Source organism: Mugil cephalus, chromosome 15 (assembly GCF_022458985.1).
Source record: "Mugil cephalus isolate CIBA_MC_2020 chromosome 15, CIBA_Mcephalus_1.1, whole genome shotgun sequence".
NCBI classification, from domain to species: Eukaryota; Metazoa; Chordata; class Actinopteri; order Mugiliformes; family Mugilidae; genus Mugil; species Mugil cephalus.
This window is the reverse complement of record NC_061784.1, coordinates 17,241,146-17,265,845: the sequence shown is the minus strand read 5'-3', so window position 1 is coordinate 17,265,845 and position 24,700 is coordinate 17,241,146. Positions and strand designations below refer to the sequence as shown.

General features: G+C 41.2%; 1 protein-coding gene across 1 annotated transcript; it reads right to left on the bottom strand.

Annotated features, from left to right (window-relative positions):
• Nucleotides 1-621: 621 nt before the first annotated feature.
• castor2 (cytosolic arginine sensor for mTORC1 subunit 2) lies at nucleotides 622-24,442 on the bottom strand. Its single transcript, XM_047607235.1, has 9 exons — nucleotides 24,153-24,442; nucleotides 18,563-18,633; nucleotides 15,527-15,720; nucleotides 11,118-11,250; nucleotides 9,639-9,762; nucleotides 7,235-7,345; nucleotides 5,570-5,652; nucleotides 4,639-4,733; nucleotides 622-3,418 (listed from the first exon to the last, which is right to left on the bottom strand). The coding sequence occupies exons 1-9, from the start codon at nucleotides 24,263-24,265 to the stop codon at nucleotides 3,356-3,358; spliced, it is 987 nt and encodes a 328-aa protein (XP_047463191.1). The 5' UTR covers nucleotides 24,266-24,442; the 3' UTR covers nucleotides 622-3,355.
• Between the last annotated feature and the right edge of the window lie 258 nt (nucleotides 24,443-24,700).

Genomic DNA, 24,700 nt, shown 5'->3' with positions numbered 1-24,700 from the left:
AGAAAATTAATTAATGAGTTTATATACCCCCACTGGCGCCCCCTAGAGGGCCACACAAGGGGCACATTTTTTGATTTATCGGAAGGTTTTTGCTGTTGGGTGCTTTTACAGAGGATGACATTTAATTGCTACTGTCTAACTTTCAAAGGAAAAAAGCTACACACAATATTTCGCAAATTGTCAGTGCTGCAGGGGAGTCGCAAAACCTTTAGTTGATTGGACATTTTTTATACATTTTTCCCCCTCTACAATTTTCCCGCAAGGACACCCTACTGTTGCACATGTTGGGAATAAGATATGAATATTTGGACCTGTGTATTATTTGAATAGCTTAATACTGAATGCAAAATAATGATGTATATTTATAAATAGCACTAGGTTGAGTTTAATATAGAACACATTTGGGGTCCTTGGCCTGAAAAACGTTGAAGAAACTTGTCTTAAATGACCAGTAGCTTATGGCTAAGAATAGTCGATAACGTTTCTTAGCCTCCTGCATATGATTTATTGCCTCATTATTTGTCCAGTTACAGTTCTGGAGGCTTTAAAGAGCAGATATGTCAGAGGTTTATTGTTTATTGTAGTAGACAGGTAAAGAAAAAAAAAAGACACAAGACAAGCTCAAAAAACAGCTTGTTTATTTTTTTTTTCCACACAAGAAGAAGCTCCAAATGAAAAGCTTTTAACGTTTTTTTTTGTTGTTGTTGTTTTTGTTTTTTTAATGGAGTCAGAACAAATGTCACCTTCCTCATGTTTTAACACTGATAAATACAGGATTTCTACTCATCAACTCTGATCAGAGGAGAGGCTGCAGTTAGGTGCAAGGTGATGTGAGAAAAAAAAAGAAAGAAAGAAAGAAAAAAAAACATTATCACCAATGATTAAGACCAACAGAAATCTTTCCATGTGGACAAGATCCTTCTAAAGTAAATAGTCCTCTCTGGTTTCACATCAGTACAGCAGGTCTGTCGGGGTGGGACCTGCATTAAAGTGCAGACTGGAGCAGGAGAGGGGCAGCTTCAAGATCTAAAGGGACACCAGGGCTTCCTTCCCCTGTGTGAACTGTAGCTTATGTTTAGCACACGTGCGCTCGTCATTAGCTCAGCACATTGTCAAAGTGGCTCAGTATTTTATTAATATCGTAGATGCAAATATTTTCTCAGCAATGCATCAGGCCTCACTGGGAGTTCACACTGTGAGCAACGCGGCGGAAGAGTAGAAAACGGAACTGAACTGTTGTCACTGGAGTAAAGTAGGACTTCGTAACGCGAAGTTCTAAGGTGATTCAGCCCCAAGTGGCCGTTTGAGGTACTGCATTTTACTGCCCGAGAGGTTGTCTCTTGGTTCGTTATCAAAAATCTCAAATTTCCTGGAGCCTGTGACATTCAGTCCTCCAGGATTGTGCAAGAGGAAAAAGTAGAAAGACTAGTATGAACGTGCTCAGTAAATCTCATCCAAACATTTCTACATTTGAACGTTTTTTTGGGAAAAGGTTTAAAATATTAAGGAGACATCCTCTGTGGAGAATTACTCTTCAGAGCAAATATGGATAAAAGTATTGGTGTAGTGAAGGTCTGGAAAACGGTTTAAACGTTTATTGCATGCAGTGTAGTTGTTATTGCTTTTTAAGACACTCTGTTCCCAGTTCTCAGTCGTCCAGGCAAGTAGGATTGTAGGGTTTCGTTCCAGTTAATCGCTACTCCTTGTGTAAGTATAAAGATTTAGATTACTTCCCATAAAACAAAAAATGTGTAGATTTTTTAAAAACTTTTTTTAATATAGTATTTATGCTAAGCTAAGCTAAGCTAATCGTCTCATTTCAACCCATTTTGGGGCCGTTATGTTAACGAGGTTGATGAGAATAATGGTGGCGCTAGGTGAAAGGTCAGGAGATCACCAGTTATTAAGGACACACACACATCTGGGAACCGTGAACGTATCTCCGCTACATTTTACACCAATCCATCAAGTAGCTGAAATCAAAATACTGCTCGAGAAACAGATTTAACCTTTTTTTGTTTTCCGACTTCCAAAGTTGAAGATTTGAGCAAATACTTCAATTTCGACTACATCAAGTACAATAAATAAAATAAAGAAATCAACTCCCAAGTGTGACCTTGGAGTCGGTCGGTAATGCTGCTTAAATATCTATTAGCCAAAGGACTCGATTTAAAATAATCAGTTTAAATGAAAAATCTGCCATTTCTGATTGGCTGATCAACCAGGTTGCTCACAGTGTGAATAAATAGAACTTATCAAAGACCTAGAAAAGTAGTATTGCGATTGAATAGTCTTTTTAGCCAAGGAGGAAACCGATTGAAATGACCAGAAGTGATCAAAGTCAGATTCTCTAAATGCGAATGAAGAGGAGAAGACCCCTCACCATCGAACCATCTCACAACCGGCTAAAATACTTGCATGATTTGAACTTTCAACCATGTAGTAAACGCATGAGGACAAATATGAACCCGTTCCGAGGTTGTTGAAGTCTGTAATGAGGGTTTTTAGGAAAAGCGCTCTACGAATAAGATCCTTCGTAACATAGGTAGGAATTCTCAAAATGACTTTACGAATTCTCCTTCACACGTGTCCTCGCATTTCCCAGCGAGCGTAACATGTCTTGTGACTATTCAACCGCAACCTAGATCTCAGACTTCACGTTTCATCAGACCAAGGATGTGTTGTTTTTTTTTATCTTCCAGGTCTGAGGGACTTCCGACTGTCAGATCATTAAAGTAATTAAAAGAAGTTCAAACGCTACTAAAAAGCTGAAAAATCAAAACAAAACCAAAAAAAAAAATAAAAATAAAAATAACAACCTATTACTCAACCAGGCTGTAATTGCTGGCTGTCTCCAAAATTGTCTCCTTCAATTGCACACGTGTCTAGTATTTTGACAAAGGCATCGATTTAGGCATTCAAACAGCTTGGCACTGAGAAAAATGACCTGCGGAAAAATGGAGAGCTTGATAAATATATGTAAATATTTCTTTTTGGAGAGTACATTCGTCATCTTTCCATGAGAGGAGTTATGTAACTAATACAGTATGGTGCTCGTGAGGTGTCGGGGGAAGAAGCAGCTTTGGAGAAGAAAAAGGAAACAAGTTTGGTAAACTAAAACAAAAACCACCAGAGCAGGCAGCGGAGGGCATTGGGGGGGGTGGGTTTGGGCTGGGGGGGGATAAAGAAAATGACCGAATTATAAAGGCGTCCCTAACACAGTCACACTCTTCCCTCCTTCCTCTCGGCGTCCGCCCACACTAGTCCGCTAACTGGCTCTTGGCACTTTTTGGACATGATAGATGTTTGAACGAAATGACTTTGAAAATGGTCGTTTATATCGTTTCCTCCATCTTCACTGAGCCGCGCTCTCGGTCCGCAGAGCTCCGATAACACTCTGGATGTTTTCTTCAGGAACCTGCAGGAGAGAATGAAGTAGCAGCAGCATATTAGGACATATTATGCCTGCGGAAGGTTCTCATTCATAACCAGGTCATGGTATAACCAGGCGTCAACCTCAGGCGTCAAGCCCAAGCAAAGTGCAAAAAACTGCAGTTCATCGAGTGGCCACTTGAGGCTGGATTCAAAGTGGAGTAAATCCCCATAGACTCCCATGTTAAAAAGCCCAACTTTTATTATTACATTATTAAACATGTTTACAGCCTGGTACAAAAAAATTACTTTGGTCTCAATGGTTTATTTCACTATTCAACTATTCTCACAATAACGCTCATTAAATGTACATACTACTGTTCAAGTTCACTGTATATATCTCCTTCTATTATTATTTTATTCTGAAAGTCCAATTTATGTTCTACAATTTCCCTATGCTTTTATTTTTACGCTTATTTAAATGCTTTTTTTTTGTACCAGTGAGGAAAGTGACTCAAGTCAAATCTCTTGTATGTGCACACATACTTGTCCAATAAAGCTGATTCTGATGAAAACTATACGGCCATATTTTTTTTTTCTTACTTCTTCGTTTATTTTTCATTAAGGTTTAAAATTCTGCGTAGATAAGGGGCGTTCCCACTTTGAGCTAACATGTAGCAGAGAGTTGGGTGGGCGGGTCTTTACATCCAGGCAGCTTTAGCCCCGCCCCAAAACAACCTCCATGTCCATATTTGGAGTAACAGAGTGTGGGCTGAGTAAAGCTCATCCAACATGGCGACCACAAGCTCCGCCCACTTCAGGCTTCATTTTCAAGGTTTAAAATCCAATGGGTGACGTCACAATGGGTTTGTCCATAGTATTTACAGTCAATGGGTCCAAGGACAGGGACAAACAGTCCACCCCTCAATTACTGGTAAGTATCTAGTTAACAGAAACAAGTCAAGCAAGTTTCTAATGGGCTACACCCACAGATGTTTCTATTTAAACCCCAACTTCCCACCATTCCTTCAGAACTGAAGAAGCTATTCAATGAAACACCTTCTCAAAAAATGTCCAGTTGCCTTTCTGAGATGTTTTTTGGATATTCTGCTCATAATATTTTCAGTTAATTGTTTAGTCTACTAAGCAGATGAAAACACAATCAAACGTATCCCAAAAAATGTTAAAACTGCTCCAAGAAAAGCTGTTTCTAAGAGCTATTGAACGATTATTTGGTATTTGACTAAGACGAAGTGTGTTTCTTACCAAGGCGTGGTCGAACTTGAAGGTACTAATGTAGTAAGCTGGAATGTCAGCTGTTGCCAGGGGTTCTGATATCTGAGCCACGATGCCACACTCATCTGCAGACCAGACGACAACAGAACAAACAGATTCTTGAACTCCGCCGCCGTAATTAATTCGATATTCCACTGATTCAGTTTGCACACAGTTACTTAGCGTGTGGTGAGGCAGCACAGCAAATGACCAAATGACCTCCCTTGAATACAACAGCCCTTTTTTGTTTGAGACAATTTATCCGTTTTGTGATTTAACACAATCAGAAGAGGACAATGTTTCAGCGCCGGTTCATGCGGGTTCTGATTTGAGGGAGTTTTTAGATGTGGATCGGTAAATTTATGGTGTAGACGTTCTCTTCGGGTGACTTGAGCAAAATTAAATTAAACCTTGTCATGTGAAAAGTTTAAACCCTCTGATGTCCGACCAGTTTCATTTAGGAGATATTCTTTATAATGATGTTTATATAACTCCTTAATGAAATGATCCAAGCAGCAGAGGAGACAGGAAGTCATCTGACTGTAGCCAGTCTGATAGTTACAGAGATTAATCAAAGTCAGGTGCGACTATTACATGAAGATATACACTTAATTTACCGTGTGTGTTCAAGTCACCACCAGCTGAACGGATCCGTCTACGGACGTCAGCGTCGACCCTCTGATTCTGAGAGTCATTGTGGGGGCTGCTCTGCGCGGCGAAGGCGCTGAGCTGAGCTTGTGAGGCTGAGCTGTACGGCGCTCATCGATCATCCGAGCGCATTCATTACTCCCGACACTGAAGCATATGCTGCTGTTGGAGGTGAATTAATTTCTGATGGCCGAGCGGTAAATTCACCCGTCATAATTCAACTGCGCTGCCTCGTTCTAACCACACACGACCACGCGCGGTAATAAAAACTCACCAAATCCTAAAGGCTGTCCCCCGATTCGAACCATTTTCCAAAGCTCGCCAGAAGCGCTGGTGAAGAGGACATTGTTTGGAAACCTTGAAGAGGAGAAAAATGCAGATTTTTAATATTTACATTTTACTTTTTTAAATTTTAAACGGTATATATGATCTGGTTTAGGGGGGAGGAAAGCACATTTATAGTTATGTACGTCATCATGTGCCTTATTTCCACTGTGTCGTGATAAAGGTACTTTTCTAAATCAGCCATTTTGGTCCTGTGTTCCCAAACTGCTGTGTTTTGGCTTAAGACCTAAACTGAGGTGTTAACCAGAAAAAAGAGGCATCGCATATTATCCACAATGGAAAACCAAAACGGTTAAGTCGTACCATGCTGTAGAAATGAGGCCACGTAGTCAGTCTTGGATTATATGAAGACACAGACAGAATAAAACCACAGAAAAACAATGCTGAACTACCTACTTGCTAAGTATCTTGAATAAATGTGGAAATATATCGAGGAGAACTGGTGCAACTTTAGGAAAAATTTGTTCATCGCATATAGTAAAGTTTTTTATCCTCTCTATTTAGATGTTAACTTGTAAATTAAAAATATATTAAGCTAAAGGCTGTTACAGTCTGGGAAGTGAGAGCAAATTTGGCGCATCTCACGGAGTATGTAACAAGCTTCAGGCAGGAGTTTAATTAGGAAAATGTGTCTTGTCTTGTAAGATCGTGCAACGAGATTAGATCATGCGAGAGGGAGCTCTACAGACCTAAAAACTGCCTGGATTTAAAAAGCACGACGAGAAACTAGAGGTCAAACGGTGCAGAAACACCACAAACCTTCGAAACCAGTGACAACTTTTATTATTTATTATTTATGAAAATCTCTTTCGTAACTAAGCAAAATAGTTTTGAAACTCAAATATTCATTAAATAAATTGAACTGAATTGAACACCCAGCCTCTAAAATAACAAAATTTTCCACTCTATGATGGTTTTTCCCCTCTCAAAAGAATCGTTTTGGGGACTTTCCTCACCTTTAAATGTTTACCAAGTAGTGCCTTTTACTAAGCATTAAGTAATTGGAGCAAACACACAAATAGCAGCAGGTGAATTCTTCGACATGCCTCTGTAAATCAGAGTAAAATAGGTGACCTGTTCCTTTAAGGCTTAAAGTGCGGACCTACATGCTGCAGAAACAAAATCTGAACTTAAAAAAGGAAAAAAGTTTGGCAGGATAATTATTTTACTTCCACTTGGCTTACAGGTACGACTGACCCACATGAGTCACGGCTCATTTATGAATGGACAACCCATGATCAGACTCTAATGTGGTGGGAACAGCTGCTCAGGTTTCTTTATGGCCTTTCTGATTAATTAGAGAGTAAGCTGTGAGAAAGTGGGGGACTAAATGAGTCAGACAGAAACCCACTGTGACTCGAGCACATCGTATACAACCCAGCTGCTCCGCTATCGCTTAGCAACAAGCTAATCACCCCTTCACACAACAATCATAAATTTGTTCCCCCTCCACTGTACAAACACAATGTTCCTTTAGGACCGGCTAAAAGAAAACAACACCTTTTAAAGAATAAGTGGTTAATTACACAGGAGCAGCTATATAAATACATTGTTGTTTCACAGCTTTTTTTTTTTTTCTTTTCTTTTTTCTCGCCTTTGAGTTGTCTGCTCATCCATGACCAGGGAGATGTAGCCCTCGATCAAAGAGAAGGAGAAGAAACGGATGTGGCTGGAGTCCTCGCCGGATGCTCCAGGTTCTTTGGGCCTGGAAAGAAAAAGGAAGTACAATACAATTTGTAAGACTGTGAAAATAAGTTAAAGAAAATAAATATGTAACCAATATTGAAAACGACAAAGAGTAGAGTGCAGCTCATCAGGGCTGATCAACACGGTTATGTCAGCACTTACAGTGGGGGAAATAAGTATTTGATCCCCTGCTGAATTTGTAAGTTTGCCCACTTCCATAGAAATGATCAGACTCTGGTTTTTATGGTTGTTTACTGGTTATGGGTATAGACAGAATATCAGTCGAAAATGCATAAAAAACACACAATCTAAAAGTTATAAATTGTTATGTATTTTATTAAGGGAAATAAGTATTTGATCCCCAAGCACAACACAAGTCAGTACTTTGTAGAGAAACCTTTGTTGGCAAGCACAGCGATGAGACGTTTCTTGTAGTTGGTCACCAGGTTTGCACACAGCGCAGGAGGGATTTTGGCCCATTCATCTTTACAGACAGTCTCTAAATCCTTCAAGTTTCTTGGCTGCCTCTTGGAAACTCGGAGCTTCAGCTCCCTCCACAGGTTTTCGATCGGGTTAAGGTCTGGAGACTGACTAGGCCACTCCATGACCTTAATATGCTTCTTCTTGAGCCACTCTGTTGTCCTGGCAGTATGTTTTGGGTCATTGTCATGTTGGAAAACCCACCCACGAGGCATCTTCAGTGTTCTTGCTGAGGAAAGAAGGTTTTTGTCCAAGATGTTACAGTACATGGCTGCATTCATTAGCCCCATAATGCGGTGAAGTTGCCCTGTACCCTTTGCTGAAAAACAGCCCCAAAACATGATGTTTCCACCTCCATGCTTAACCGTGGGTATGGTGTTCTTTGGGTCATACTCACGTTTTTTCATCCTCCAAACACGGCGGGTCGAGTTAATGCCAAATAGCTCAACTTTGGTTTCGTCAGACCACAGCGCTTTCTCCCAAGCCTTCTGAGTCATTTAGATGTTCACTGGCAAACTTAAGGCGGGCCTGTACATGTGCCTTCTTGAGTAGGGGGACCTTGCGGGCACTGCAAGAGTTCAATCCATAACGGCGCAGTGTGTTGCCAACTGTTTTCTTGGTGACGGAGGTCCCAACTGCTTCCAGATCATTAACAAGCTCCTGCCGTGTTGTTTTAGGCTGCTCCCTCACCTTTCTCATCATCATCCTCACTCCATGAGGCGAGATTTTGCGGGGAGCTCCAGACCGAGGACAGTTGATGGTCCTTTTATGGGTCTTCCACTTGCGAATAATGGCACCAATAGTTGTCACCTTCTCACCAAGCCTTTTGCTGATGGTTTTGTAACCTATACCAGCCTTGTGCAGGTCTACAATCTTGTCCCTGACATCTTTTGACAGCTCTTTGGTCTTGCCCATGGTGCTGTAGAAGTTGGAATGTAAGAAACTGATTCTTAGAGCAGGTGTGCTTTATATACATGACGAGTTAAGATCAGGAGTATTGGTAATTAGTTGACTGAGCACAGCTGTGTGCCACATGCGCACCAGCCAATCTGTAGGAGCCTGAATTCTAAGTGAATTGTTGGGGATCAAATACTTATTTCCCTTAATAAAATACATAACAATTTATAACTTTTAGATTGTGTGTTTTTTATGCATTTTCGATTGATATTCTGTCTATACCCATAACCAGTAAACAACCATAAAAACCAGAGTCTGATCATTTCTATGGAAGTGGGCAAACTTACAAATTCAGCAGGGGATCAAATACTTATTTCCCCCACTGTATGTTCCAGGTATAGACCCTTTTTCATATATGACATTTTCACTGTGGAAGCAGGAAAAGCACATAAAAATTATGGTATAAATTACAAAATTATGGTCATTTTCTCAAGTGTCCCCGTCCGCCATGTTTGATGAACGCGCAGACATAAAAGCCAGAGTCCTGCAACTGGCTCATCCAAGTGGAGTGAAGCCATCGTTGGTGGTATTAATTCATGCTTTTCCTGCTTTGCACAGCTGATTGTCATATGATGCGAACACCATGCAAGGTTAACTACCAAAACCAAAGTGGGCACAGCCGAAGCCAACATACTGAGCTTCAAAAACCTCCGGTTGACTTCATTCAGCTTCACATACAAAATGTTGGCTTTATTTTTTCTCCCCCCGAGCCACAACGTTTTTCCAAGGTTTTATATTCCTAAATATGAGTAAACTAATCATGCATATTTGAGTGCTCCTTTAAAGACATCACGGGCAACATCCTCTATTTAAAGCTAGTACCACATTTAACAGAAAAAGGCCTTAAAATAAAATGAACTAGCAAAGCGACTCACCCCCCAGAGTAAAACATGACGTCCATGAGCAGAGTGGCTACAGAGGGCAGTGTGTCTGGGTCCAGGCTGGTCACGCAGAACATGTTGCTGGGACTAGATAAGGGGTGAATGATGGGACGGGGCACTGAAAAGCAAAAAAAAAACAAAACAAAAACAGAATACACAGTGGATTAGAGGACACCTTAATAATAGTCTGAATAGTTTCATTGCAACGGAGTAAACTCACTGGATCTCTGGGAAATGGAGTGTAATTACCACTTGTCACCATAGGTGCCGCCAAAGAGCATGAAACAGAAACTTTAAATACTTCACTATATCCAGATTTCCATACACGCCCCACCTCTACACCGCCCGACTCCTCACTGCCCCACACCTCCCCACCTTTTTTTTTTTTTTAACTACCTTTTCCATTGCTTGGGAGTGACCCCCGCTTCCCTCGGTTTTGCGGGCTTTTAGCCACACCCACGCTTGTTGCCACGAGCAACAGCGGGCTACACAGTGAATTTATGTTCCAACAACCAGTGAACGAAGGAAAACAATCGTTATGCAGTTATGAGCTTTCAAGCAGAACACAATGAATGTAATAAAAGATAAAAACGTAGCGGAGGACTGTGCCAACGGTGTAATGGATTCAAGGCAAGCTTCCCTACTGGAGCTCCCTGGTCTGTGGCCGTATATCGCGTCCATCTCCTCATACCTTCCAATCAGTACCACTCGTATTGTTGTGCCTCTTGGCTGCCCGATAATCAGCCTTCAGTCTTTTTAAGCTTCTCCTTCATTTGTTTTACCGTCCTGATAAAGCCAAGTTTGGCCGTCTCAGCCGCAATCCGCTGGAAAACACTGTCCCGTCCAACTCCTCTTTTCCCAACAAGGACAGAAAAGCCCTCACCTCCGGGTTGGTCCAGAACAACATTACTTTTCCAGTCATCATTTAAAAAAAAATGTACCGACACGACAGCACAAAGTTGAAAGTGAGCAGCTTACTACTAGTCATTACCAAAACATCCCGGTTTGTAGCTGGTGCTGATTTTTTTTCTGACCAATCAGGAGTATGCAGCTTTCTACGTCACATTTTCGGCACCAAAAAGCCCCAAAAAATACCCAGGAAAATATCCTTTTGGCCTCGTTCCGCCCACCTTCTAACGGCGGAGCAGTGAGGAGGAAGGCCCGTGTATGGAAATCCGGCTTTAGTGTTGACTTAGGGACCTCTGCCACAGCTATAAAAAAAATCCAGTTTAACCAGTTGTGGCTGCACATTAAAACATATACACCACCAAGTAGCACATAGTTTGTGGAACTTATTTCATGTGAGTTTCAGATCACAGAGAAATTTAGGAAACTAAGACTAATGCAGGACGGAAGGTTGTTCAAAGACATAAATGTTTGCATTTGTTCACACATCTGTGAAGGTTCTCAGTCGTCCAGGTCATGGTATATCCAAAAGACATTTGAAGAAACTGGACATTTGTTTACACCTACCAAGTTTCGGCTTCACAAAGCCATTGGTGACTCCCAGATTGTGAGCAGCTACAGTCTCTCCGTTGACCACCCGAAGCAAAGTGAATTCGGAAGACAGTGTGTGCATGACCATGGGCAGGTCTCGCTCTCGAACCTGAGGGCAACAAGATGACTGAGGTGATGTTGGAGCAGTTTCCGAGAAAATGTTTAATAGTTCACCGAGAGTGAGTCATGTCTCAGTGCCCACATCTACATTTATTTGAAAAACACTTTTCCAAAGGGCTTGTGATAATCACCAGTAAATGGGGCCTCCACTATTCATACTCAGCAGATGGGTAAATTGTCAGAGTTTTCGCGACTTGAAGCTGCACTGTGAGTTGTGCTCGTGGAGGAAAAGGAAATATACATCTCTGCCCGCGATGCCTTTCTTCCTGTGTCATTGTTGAAGGCTGGTTCGAGGCCAGAGGTTGTTTACAGCAACGTGCAGCTAATCGAGGACTTCACCTTCCAGTCTCAGGTCCCTCGTTACCACCACAGTTCACACAGCACAATGGCTGCATTATTATTAAGGCTGAACAATCTGCCAGAGTCTGTTTATTTCTAGAAACCTGTTCAAACACAGAGGCAAGTACCGCAAAACGTAAAGGAGTGGGACATAAATTAATTCAATCAGAAAGAAAGGAATTAATGTAGACGGACAAGTGGCTATTAAGAAAATCAAATTCATTAGAGAAAGTCATGGGAAAGCAAATAAAATAAAAAAAAAGGTCATGATTCAATCCGATTGCCTTAAAAACATCTTATCTTTGTATAAAGCAGTAAACACGGTGTGCATGAGCATGTACATAACTGCTAACGTGTCTTGTGTCTAACTTGAAACTGGAGGTCAACAAAAACAAAGAGACACCAGGAATATCCAGAGCAAATGTCAAGGACGTTAGGTTCGAAGACATCTTGTTTTTGGAACAAAGTAGCGACAGTAAAGGGTGAAGGAAGGGTCACCAGAATCATTCTGATCATTCTACTGGAGGAAGGATCAGATAGTGACTTTTTTTTTTTTTTTTTCTGTTAACCGTTTTCTTGGTGGTTCGTGGTTCAACGGCTTGAAGCGTTCCTGAACCATTTTTGTTTTGTGGCGGAGCAGAGAGAAGCGACTGCCATAAATGGAAAACTGTTCACATTAATGGCTAAGGATTTTGTAATAACAATGCTTGTGTGCATGAGTCTAAGATACAGTATGAGCCTAAGATATGAGCCTAAGTCACAACCACATGGCAGTTTGTCAGCTTTACTGCTGTGACAGTTTACCACGTGACAAAAACAACATGGACGCCTCAGAGGACCCAGTGGGTCACTGCAGCAAACAAGCTGGGGGGTCAAGTGCGTAACTAAAGATACTTAACTAAAAGATGAAGCCCACGCTACCGAGAGCTGTCAGTCCTGAAATACAACTACTGCAATGCACACTCATCTGAAAAGACATCTGCCAACGCTAGCAGCGGAACGGTCCAAATCCTCTCAGCAGTCAATTAACAAGTTCACCAAACTCCCTGAGGTAACGGAGAGAAGGAGGCATCGCATCAGCCATATGTTGGTGAAATTCATTGTCTGAGTTTATTATTAAACCTGTAGCTGCGGTACACTGCATATGATTTGACTTTCATCACATAACGATCAGCTTTTTAAAAATATCTACTGACTACTGTAGACCGAGAACTCCCCACAAGAGTTCACACAATTTTATCAGAATAAAGTATATATATATTTTTTAACTGACAACAAGAAGAAAATCAATACAGGGTTTAAATGTGCACTTTATTTAGAAAATGATCACATTTTATCTTGCTGTCACCGAGGCTTATAGTAAAAAAAAATAGTAAATTTCTGCTCAAAAAATGTCAGTGATAAAGTAGTTCATGATTTACAATAATAATAACAAAAGATTTTTATTCAGCCGCTGCGTTCTATCAAATATAATAGAGTTGCCTATATTGATTTTTAAAGCAAATCAAAATAAGACTTATCACGCTGTTAAAGTTGGCTTTAACAGCGTGATAAGTCAAATAATGTTGATACGGTTCCTTGTGAGAAGCTGCTTGACTCAGTCAAGATATTCACGGCCTCATCTGAACGAGCGCATTCAACATTTGGGTCAGGTTTTTACCGTTTTATGTAACACAAAAGATCATAACTGGGGAAAAAAACAAAACACGCATCTTAAGCTGGTCTGTGTTTGGTCTGCGCAGATGTAATTGCTCAGAGGTTTGTGCTCGGTAATGCAACCCAACGCGACGTGAGTGAGACGAGGACTAAAGAGAAGAAGATGGCGGGGTGGGTGTGGATGATAGGGTCAGCGCGATAAATATGTGTTTTATTATTGTTATTATTATTTTTAAATCAGATACACTAACAATTAAGAGCTTGGGAAGGAGCAGCCGGCGTCGAGACAGAAAACAGGCCCCAGTATGATACCTTGTATTCCAGAAAATAAGCTGAGCTGCTGATCCCCTTTATGTAACAGATTATCACCATCGACACAGATTTTGTTTTTCTTTCATTTTCATAAACATGCCGGAGCTGGTCAGCAGACCTTGTTTTTCCCGCTAAAGAAACACAATGATAAAAAGACTCCCTGTGGCCAGAAATGCCGCGGTATGAGAGAAGCATTTCTTCGTAAATCAAAGGAAGTGTGGTTGAGGAAAGTACACTACATCCAAGGTTATTGCTTTTTCACGGTGAATGTAAACAATTGAAAGTTGCATAACACAGAGAAATAATGCAACGCATAGAGCGTGTGGTGAAGCTGATCCAGTGTCAGCTCTTTAACGTGTACCATCAGCAGCTTTTTTAACTGTGCCCAGGTCAGTAACTTGGCCCAACATGACACCAGACCTTATCTGTGTAGATAAGGCAGCTGAAATCTGGGATTTAAGGGACATTTTGGTTTCTTTTAAGATGGTTGTCTAAAGCAGTGATTCTCAACCGGGGGGGGATGGGGGTCCACAGACCCCTAGTGGTCCGTGGTGTAATTGCAAGGGGTCCTTTAAAAAAGTAGCATTATTATATATATATTATAGAAATAGCATTATTAGAAACTTATTAGAGACTTTTATTCTCTAATTACATCTGTTTCACAGGAGTAATTTACTGTATTTTATGAAGAGATGTCACTTCCTGTTGCATTGTTCAAAGTTACTGCATGACGCTGTTAATACAAACTTAACATGATCTGCATCCGTATCAAATTATGAAACCCCTACTGTTTGTGTGGGCATATACACCATCCATTTCTAAATAATACTCTTATTAGGAAACATCTGCAGGAAGCTCATTAACTTCTATGTTCAGGTTAGCGCATGAAATTAAGTAAATTTTTGATCTACCATGAGAAGGGGTGGGGTCCTTGGGGTAGTTCAAAAATATGCAGGGGGGTCTGTGACTCCAAAAGGGTTGAGAACCGAAGAGGAGTACCAGCATGGAAGAAAATTAATTTAGTCGCCTAAAGAAAAAAAAAAAAACTGTACCAGACTCCATTGACAAAATGGGTAATTTTACCACACATTTGATGTTTTTGTTATAGTGAGATTTTCATTTTAGTCTTGTTACTCATTATATATTAAAATGCTTAAACACCAAAGTCACACATACACTACCACCTCCTGTGTTTATAAAGGTAAAAACCACAGTTTGTATATTGGTGGCGTGAAAGAGAACAATCCTTAAGTATCCATCGGAAAAGACTGTCTGACTGTGAATTCGCTGTCCGCGTCCACAGCTGCTTGGCTTACGTGCCGGTATTCCTCTAATGCTCCTCCAAACTGGGGGTGGGCCGGCCACTTTCTGCTTTAGGTAATCCGCCCACCACTGATAAGCACCTCATAGAGCCGCACTTCAAAGAAACTGAACTTTCTCTTTAATGTTCAGGGTGTACGCACAAAAGCCGATTTGCCTTGTCGTCTCTTTCTGACAGGGAACTGAAGCCTCCAGACACCATTCACGAAAATTTTATCTCGCAAAACACAGCGGCGTCTGGTCGACCCGTTGCCTCAGCTGGTTGGTTTGTTTGCCGTATTATTTTTATTGTGTTGCGTTGCTGGTTTTTTTTTTCTGGTGGAGTCTGGTGGTTGTGCGATAGTGAAGTGATACGAGATTTTGCTGCAGACCTCATCCACATGGGTTTGTTGCATGGCTTTCTGTCTGGCTACTGTCTATTGAGGCGACACTCACAGCTCGCACAACCACACTTCACAGAAACTGAATTGTGTTTTTTTGTGGACTATGACTTAAAAACTGACTCAGCTCAACATGTCACGGACCGTCAGAAGTCTCAGATCGCTGTGAAGTCGACCTTCTGTCCACTCCAGTCTTAGGGGGGGGGGGTGAGGTTTCGTTCTAAATCTTGACACGCTGACATCATTGTTCCCACTCACCAGAATGAAGTCGGTCTGATACGTCGACAGCATGAAGACAGAGATGTTGTGGTCGGCCAGCGGCGCGATGACGGACTTGGCGATTTTGGTGACTCCGATGGGCTGCGAGCTGGAAGCGTTGCCTCCCCCCGACACCACGTTCAGGGCCAACCACGTAGCGTCGGCGACACTGATGTGCTCCGACTGTGGCAGCTCTGGGAAAAGAAACGGTGGAAGGCGCCGTCACACCATTAAGTTCCCAAGCTTTAAGAAGAGTTCGTTAATAGTGGCACACCGGTGATTTATTTACATTTATTTAGATGTATTTGAACATCTTCATGCTATTTATTGCTGCAGGCGTCTGCACAGGTGATGATGATGCATTTTCCCATCTCCAGGGGGGTAACATACAGGAACCGGGTGGTTAAAGTGAATAATGAGTATGAGTAATGACTTCCTTATTTTTCTTGTCGGCTAGTTCCAGAAACACTGAGGAGTGTTTCTGAGTCACATCCTTGAAAACACAAGTTATTGGTGCTTATCTATGTTTGGATGCCTTTAAACTATTAACTCTACATATACATAAACATATGTGGCTTAGTGAGAAATAAATCTTTGGCTTCATCGTCTTCATTAAAGCTTTAGTTTTAATTTAACACCTGAAAAAAGATACAGCACATTGTTCCTCAAACAAATGAAGTCGAATCAACAGACTCTGGGGTTTCTCTGAAGCTAATGGGGTCGTGCATTTTTATGTTTTTCAAATATTTCTTGCTTTTAAAAACAGAAACAAAAACTGGAAAAACAGCTGGTACTCAATTTTTATTTTTAAATGCAGAAATGAAAAAAAAAAGACACCGTTCTTTTTTCTGTTGTCTACAAAGAAGAAAAAAAAGTCAAAAGCTAAAAAAAAATTTAAAAAATGCCAAAACTGGAAGTGGTCTTTATCTGGATTTTCCAGTATTTGGATGTTTCTTGCAGAATACACATTACTTCTCTACTTCAGATTACACACCTTGTGTCATAAAATCTAAAATCACATCTGTATATATGTCCGTGATTTCTAAACCACTGACTACTGTAACTGGTTTATATGACTCAAGTGACATAATAATTTTCATTTAGTTCTGTTTTATTTTTTCTGATATTAACAGACAAAAGATACAATTCACCAGATTTCATTTTGTCTTTGCTTTTACGATTGAAAATGAAATAAACTCTTACCTATTTCTAAGCTACAGCAGACACATATGAATCAGTCTGCAGATGTAATCACTGCTCCCATCTCCCTTAGTTATTGTTACTCTTGAGTATTAACGTTTGCCATCAACCTGTCACTTGTAGCTTCCAACAGTCTCATGATCTCTGGTTAATTCAACACTAAAAAAATAACGAATCCAGTCGATTAGAAGCTACGATCATTGAACTGATTAGCACTTCAACTTTAACTAGTCTCATGGAAGGTTATTACTCGTTGTAAAGTGACTAATCACTTTACAATGAAACTAAATGTCTAATTAATTCACGATGGAAAAAAAAAACGTATTAAAGCTGATTAGCACCTTGTGACGTTAATATAAACAACATTTAAGCTGATTTATTAGCCAAGCGTCATTCCAATTGAGTGCAGTTGAGCTTTAACATCCAATAGAATAAAATATTTACTACTATAAAAATAAGGCTCAAATTTAGACCATGTTTAGATCGATGTTTAGTCAAACACCATCAACATGCCTATAAGGAAGTATACTCTACAGAGAAGTATTGGGGATGCTCATGAGGGAAAAGGAAATGAAAGGAGGTACTTTTTTTTTTTCATCATGACTTAGTGGAGTGTTCCCAGGCAAACCAGGTGGACGAGACCAAGGAGCTGGTTGTTGACTACAAGAGGAAGAGGACATCAGTCTTTCCAGAAGTCTTTCTACCAGTCTGTTGTAAAGAGTACCCTGTACTTTGCTGTGGTTTGTTGGGGGAGAAGTATCAGCAAAAAAAAAAAAGACAGGCTGGACATGTGACTGGAGGGGAGTTGGAGATGTTTGTCTCAGTGAAAGACAGGAGGACACTGGACAAACTCCATCCCGTCCACTCCCACAGTGAACGCTACAGGTCTTCTTTCACACCAAACTCTCTCCAGCTCTGTAACAGCTCATCTTTTTGTAATAACTAAGCTACTATGACCAATTAATTTCCCTCGTGGATCATTAAACTCCGTCTAAGTCAAAATACAAAATATGTTGACGGAAAGAAAAGTCGATACTGTGAGACTGTAACAACCAGTGCACGTGACTGCTCCTACAAAATAAGATGAAGTGGTGAAACTACACCACAGACTCAGCTTTAGGAACAAATAAATACTTTCTCTTTTAGCTCACAAAGATAGTGTAGTTATCAGTGTTAGGAACCACACAAGCTTGGAAAAGTAGGCTTCATTCTTGTAAGTTGAAATAGAAGGTAATAGATGAATAAATAAATAAATAAATAGCAGTGTTCAAAGTGTAGTTTCACCACTTCATCTCACTGCCTGCGCGGCATTTTGAAGCAGTCACATGCGCTGGTTATTATGGTCTCAAAAGGTCGACTTTACTCTCGACATTACATTTCCACTTTTTTCTCGAAGTGCATGATGAAAAAAAAAGAAAAATCTACCTCCTCTTATTTTTTTTTTTTTTTCCCTCCTGGGTGGCCCTAATACTCTTCATGTTAGGGTGAGAAAAAAAACTGAAACGAGCACTAAAACACTCAGAGCCAGTCACCAGTAGAAAATACCTGCGCCGGTTACGCAACAAATAGCCAGTAGTCTCCAGGGTAACCGAGGAGGGTCACCCTGGAAAAGGGTGTGTAATGACATGGATTCACTCACTCAGCCAACCACAAAAACACAGCGAGCGGCAGCTTGGCCTCACATCTACAACGATAAAGTGTGCTCAAACATTGGGCGGCCGAAGCTACGCGGTGCTGCAGACAATCGGAGATTACACAAGGTGATCTTTTCCCCGCTGCCCCCCGATCTATGGTTGCCACAGCGACTTTAAAGATGTCACGGAGGCGAGGGCCCACCTTTAAAGCCTTCCTCGTCCACGATAATGGTGTAGTCCTCCGGCGTCTCTGTCAGACTGAAAAACTTGCATCTGAATGGGGGGAGACGGGGAGGAGGAGGGAAAAAAAAAAAAAGACATCAAACAGCGGACAGGAAAAGCTCCATGCTACACAAAGCTTGAGTCATTTCTCTGCTTCCTGAAGCACTCATAACATCGTCAAATAGTCTGGAGCGAAAACAAGAAAAATAATAATAATAAAAAAACTGCCAGTAAATTTCTCTGAGGCTGGTAAAAAGTCGTCACTACAGCAGCAGCCAACGTAAACCTCCCAGACACCGAGAGGGGCGAACCTCGCTGCGAGAGGAACCTCGCTGATCCTGAGATGTTTTTTAAAAAAACGCACAAACATGAGGGTGAGACCTAAAAATATGACCTGAAGTCTGCATCAGGATAAGATGATGAGATCAGATTACAACACAACAGAGATCGTCTTTATTCTGCAGCGAGCATTTAAACCTCACACGGACGCTGGACTAGCTGGAGATTCGTTCAAACGCGAGTGCACGCGCTTCCCATCCGTGTGTGAAAACTGTAATGATTAAAACAATCGTAAGAAATGAACGTGTTTGCTGTCACAAGCTACGAGCCAGCTAACTCTTACCAGCTCACTGTAACTCGCAGTAACCTGACCTAAAACTTGAAAATGCAAAGCCTCTGCAGATTATGAGCCGAGATAAGAGGTTAAACAAAAACAAGCATGCATGCGTTTACCCACTTCGCTTTATATGAAACTGTCTTTTTCATGCTGATAATCTGTGTCGTTTCACAAATATGGCCTAAAAGATTAACCTCCTATTTAATCTCAATACTTTAGACTTAGAGTAATCCATCGCTACATACCTGTACCTACCTATCGCCAGTTTTACTAACTTATTTCAGCTCTTTGTTTTAATTACATTTAGGAAATTTGGCTTCTTATCAAAAAAATATATTTATAATATTCAATGCAATTGCAATACACTGGCATTAAAAAAATTACTTAATATTTTATGTAGCCTGACTTTATCTGAATTCAAACTTCCGAATGTTCAGTGCATCAAATCAAACCCGCTCCGAGACGACGAAAAGCGCCTTCAACTAAAATCAATTTGAAAACGTGTCCGACAGCCTCTCCTCACCACAAAGAGAAGCGAACGCAGCAGAAAAACAGCCTGCTCGACACTCCTGCGATAATCACATTCGCATTTACAGGCCAGACACCAAATGCTCGCACTTCATATTTGGCGGAAAGGTGTGAAGAACGACGGGAGAACAACAGAAAGGCGAGCGGCGGTTCCCTCTGCAAAGAACAGCGGCGTTTCCTGTTGGATTTAAATGAGCCGAGTGTCACTTCGACTTACAGGGCGCTTTTTTTTTTTTTTTTGCTTTTTTCTTTTTTAAGAACTAGAACATTAAAGTGATAAGAACTGGAGGTTTTGTCTTGTGCTGATAATACTACTCTAATCACGGTCGTGTCATTATGAGATTATGAGCGCTACTTAATGACTTCATTTATTCTTTGACATCGCTGCATCCAGAACTAGAGCGCAACACGCAAAGAGGCACAGCACAGAATATTTAGCCGGCATTACTCACATTCTGTGTGCACGCAAGGAACTTCGCAGGGAGGCTTCAAATAAGTTTCTATTGACAAAGCACTGCAACACAACTAACAACCTTTGATAGAACCAAAAAACACAATGTAAAATACTAATTTTAGGTTTAAGATAACCTCTATTCACAATTAAAGTAGAGTACGAGTTTGTCTTAGTGTCTAATTAAGTGTCAAAGTGTATGTAAGTACTGTCTAACCACATTCGATTCACGTGAACACCTCAGCCAGAACAGACTGTCCCGATCAGAGGGCACCTTTCGATAATCTGTTTAGGAAAATATCAGCTCCTAATAACCGCGCAACAACCTGGATCCGATTGCTTTTTAGGGCTGGTTGGAGTAAATCTGATGTTTCTGAGCTTTTTCTGGGGTAAACATCAGGTGACGACCCTCCAGGAGGGAGAGGAACGCGCAGGCGGCAGAAACAACCAGTTGTTTGAAATTCAAAAGTGATAGAAAAGATGAGCAAAAAGCTGGAATCGATCGATCTTCTAAAGTTCACGTTGTCAATTAAAGGGGAAAACTTGTTATTTTTCCTTTAGGGTTGGCGCTCCACATACTCATGAGAGATCAAATACAAGGAAAAGCTATTTTATAACTGTTTATTATAAGCGCCGATCATAAAGATTTCAATCAGCGTGTGCGTGTCATTCGCTCCACCGTGTTTCAGTTGTCGGTGGTAGATGGAGGAACAAGATAAAAACAGCCCCGTTGCTAAAGTTGGATTATTTACACATCCAGCTAGTTGCTGTATTTGTGTGTTAGGTGCTAAGGAGGTAGTTTTCATAGAGCTACAGGCTTGAAACCAGGCTTGATGAGCTAAAAGAGGCTTCAGCAGAAGAGACACATATTTCACTTCTGTCATTTGATCCAGTGCTTATATAAAATATTGATCCGTGCAGCTTAAACACTGACGCATTGGGCAGTTCGACATACAAATGAAAAACGTTGCTCATCCTGCAACACATGCGTTTCCATCGAACTGAAAACCGAGCCCTACGTCAATATTATTTTTATTCTCTGCCTATATTTGAAACAGAGCGATTTAATTTGAACCGTGAGGCATACATTTAACTCAGCTGGCTCAACGGCAAAGGTACGTTATGTAAGCGCCACATGCTGGGTTTGAATTGTGTTTCTTTCCGAGGGCTTCTCGGAGAGCGTGGCTGGAGTTCTCCGGGATTGTTCGTTTTTTTCAGCTCGGGGGCGAGACATTAGGTTTTATTAATTTCCTTCTCCTCGTGGGCTTTTCTAAATAACAAAAGTTAATGTGACGAATGCATGAAAAACGTGACGCGTGAGACGAAGGATAGGGTGTTAAAAAACGTTTTTTAAATCAGAAAATCGACACCGGGAGACACCGGTGAATAATGTGTTCAGTGGAGAATGGAGGAACATTTGAAGAACTAAGATAAGGATGAAAAAAAGCAGTTTAGTGCCTCATTTAAGAGATAAGGTGGTTGCTTCAGTAACACGAGGTGGAGTAGTATAGAGAGAAGAGTCAGCAACAGGGAAATAAAAAACTAAGCAAAACCAGAGTCATTCAATGGACACCCATATCCTAAAGGCGATTAATGGATGGCTGCCATGAACACCACACCGCTGGCCTCAAATCATTCTTAACAACTGACAAAACCCTGCATCTAAATAACTCCCAAAAGACTTTTTAACAAATTCATAAAAAGAAAAACGAAAAATCAGACTTTCAACCATTCTCTGCCAAACAGGAAGCGCGTACGACCTGAGCTGACACTTTTATTCATAATCCTCACCACACCAGGAGGAGGTTATCTACAACTAGTCCAAAACTCAAAGCTAAGCTTGCAGGAACCCACAAAAAAAAGTCAGCTGTTCACAAGTGACAGTTTATTTCTTAACGCGCAAGTCCAGAAACGAAAAACGCGTAGACATGACCGTTACACCGCGTCCCACCAGAGCGTGAGGGACTGAGTAATCACACCCGTACAGGCGCATAAGCTGAAGAGGGTTTTCATTTGTTTAGCTGTTGCGTTTGATTGTATCTAGGCAGCAGTGTCCTGCAATGTTGGTTCAAAACACAAAACCGCGAGTGGAGTTTACTTCCTCGTCGCCGCCGTCGTCTCCACTGCAGCAAGTTCTGCCTTTCTGATTTCAAACAGTGAAAATGTGGTTTATATAAATATTGCTAGATGATGCAATGATGAAAGCATTAAAAATAGCTTTTACCACAAGCAAATTATCTATATGCAATATAAACCCTTAGGCCCACATCCAAACAAGAGCAGAAACAAGTGCTCTAGAAAAAAAAGAACAAGTGGAAGGATATGAGTGACTTCTCCAAGGACTGGACGAGTGAGTCAGAGCGTTTCCAAAGCTGTGGCTCTTGCAGGGTGTTCCTGGTCTGCTTTGGTCAGTACGTATCAAAAGTGGTCCGAGAAAGGGTAGGACGCACAAGGCCGGCCCAACGAGCCAACAGATGAAACACTACATGGATGAAAAAGTAAATTCTGGTTCTGGTAGAAAGGTGAACGCACACAACCGATCGGGACCACGAAGCAACTGAAGCAGGAGGCCTGGTCTCACGGATCCCATCACGTGGATGGTTTGACGCTTCGCGTCGCTCAATCGGTTGATACTTATCACCAGAATGCAATTATTTATTTTTTAGTCTACCATAAACCAAAACCACATCTTTGCAGCGTCAAAACTTATTCTTCTTCTTCTTTTTAAGGGGCAGTTGGCGTCAAACGTGCCAAAAAAACAAGGTCGTCGTAGGAGATCCTCAAGAAATACTACCAACTTACCAAACACCGCGTATAAAAGAAAATAAATGTTTCCTGGAAAAACATTGCAGGTTTATTTCTGGTCACCAGGATTTGGATGTAGAGTGGAGAACACAGGTTTCCTGGAGCCAAGGTACAAGCTACACTCTCCAAACTTCATTGACAGAAATATTTATTGGACTTAATACAGTTGCAGGGCGCACATGTGATCTAGGAGAAAACAAGTAAGATAAGAAAAGCCTTTATGAATCTCCAACAGGAGGAAATTTGGTTTATTTAAGATAAGGCCAAGACTTCGATCGGCCGATACCGAATATTAAAAGATCTGTATCGGATCTCGTGTTCCCCTATTGATAATGAATCCCTTTTAGTGGGGTTTAGACTGTTAGGAGTGGAGTTTTCACCGTGAAGCAAAAGAATAAATCGAAAAAGAAAACAACATGCAGCTGCAGGGTTATTTGAACCCGGGCAATCGGTCGTCTGAAGGGGCTGCGTTTTATCAGTAACTTCTCCTCGGCTCAGCTACCAAAAGCACACTTTTGCTCGCTGTAAAACAGCCAGGACAGACACAGGCTGTTTGCCTAATTTGCCTGGGCTCATTTTAATAGACTGTAAAAACAGCCCAGCAGAGCAGCAGTGGCAAGTGTACAGGCCTGGTGTCCTGTCAGTGCCACTTAAATGAAAGTTTCCTAAAGCAGCCTGCCAGTTCATGTCCAACTCCACAGGACACAGTCCAACATATGAGGGTGTAAACGTCCGCCGCTGCTTGATCAGACTGATCTGATATGGTTTTAATAGCCCTGACAGAGGTAAAAAAAAAAAAAACAAGAAAAAAAAAAAAACAGGCTGCACACACAAATAAACACACACACACACCCGCTGGCGTCGGCCCAGCTACAGATGGCACAAAGCTACAAAATGACACTACAGAACGACGATAGGCCTGGAAACTGGTGGCAGACAGCAAACACACAAACACAGCTCTCCCAATAACACACACAGCTGCATTTTGGAGCATTAACACAACTGGAAAGACTACCTGGAGATCAATTAAACACATTTTCAACACACAAGTGGATTTAGTTTTGCTGTAACGCTGGACTCTCTTACAGTAAACATGCAAAAACATGTGAAGAGAAAACATGAATGGCTGCATGTTTTTAATCCAGCTAACACGCCTGGGAAGTTACGTACCTTGTTTTGGAGGCCAAGAAGGCGAGTTTTATTAATCCGTGAGTGCAAATCTGGATCCCCTCTTTCTCTATACTCGCCACTTTCAAGCTGTGCTCTAAAATGTGAAGCTCCATCTTTTGCGTCTTCTCATTTGAGGGGCGACTAAAGTGTAAAAGCTAAATACTTTCAAATAAGATGCATAAATAAATAAATACACGCACGCACACACACACGGCAGCCTGGAGAAAGAAACGGGGAGGCAGGGTGGGATAAAGAAAGCAAAGAGGTAAAAACGGACCTGCTGTCAAAGCTCGGACGGAAGCCTGCGCACTTCTGGTACGAGGTTTTCAAAATAAGAGCACGCATTATTTCGAGTTTGTGTCACCCGTGTTTTTATCTGTAAATTATCATATATACACATATATTTCCAGAAAACACTCACTGTTGCCCAAATAAATAGTGTGATAATCTAGCAAATATGTGCTTTCTGTTAGCTCCAGTTGGTGCCTTTATGCTAAAGGTATGCTAATTTGCTTTCTCGAAAAGATAAACAACCAGCGATGATTTCA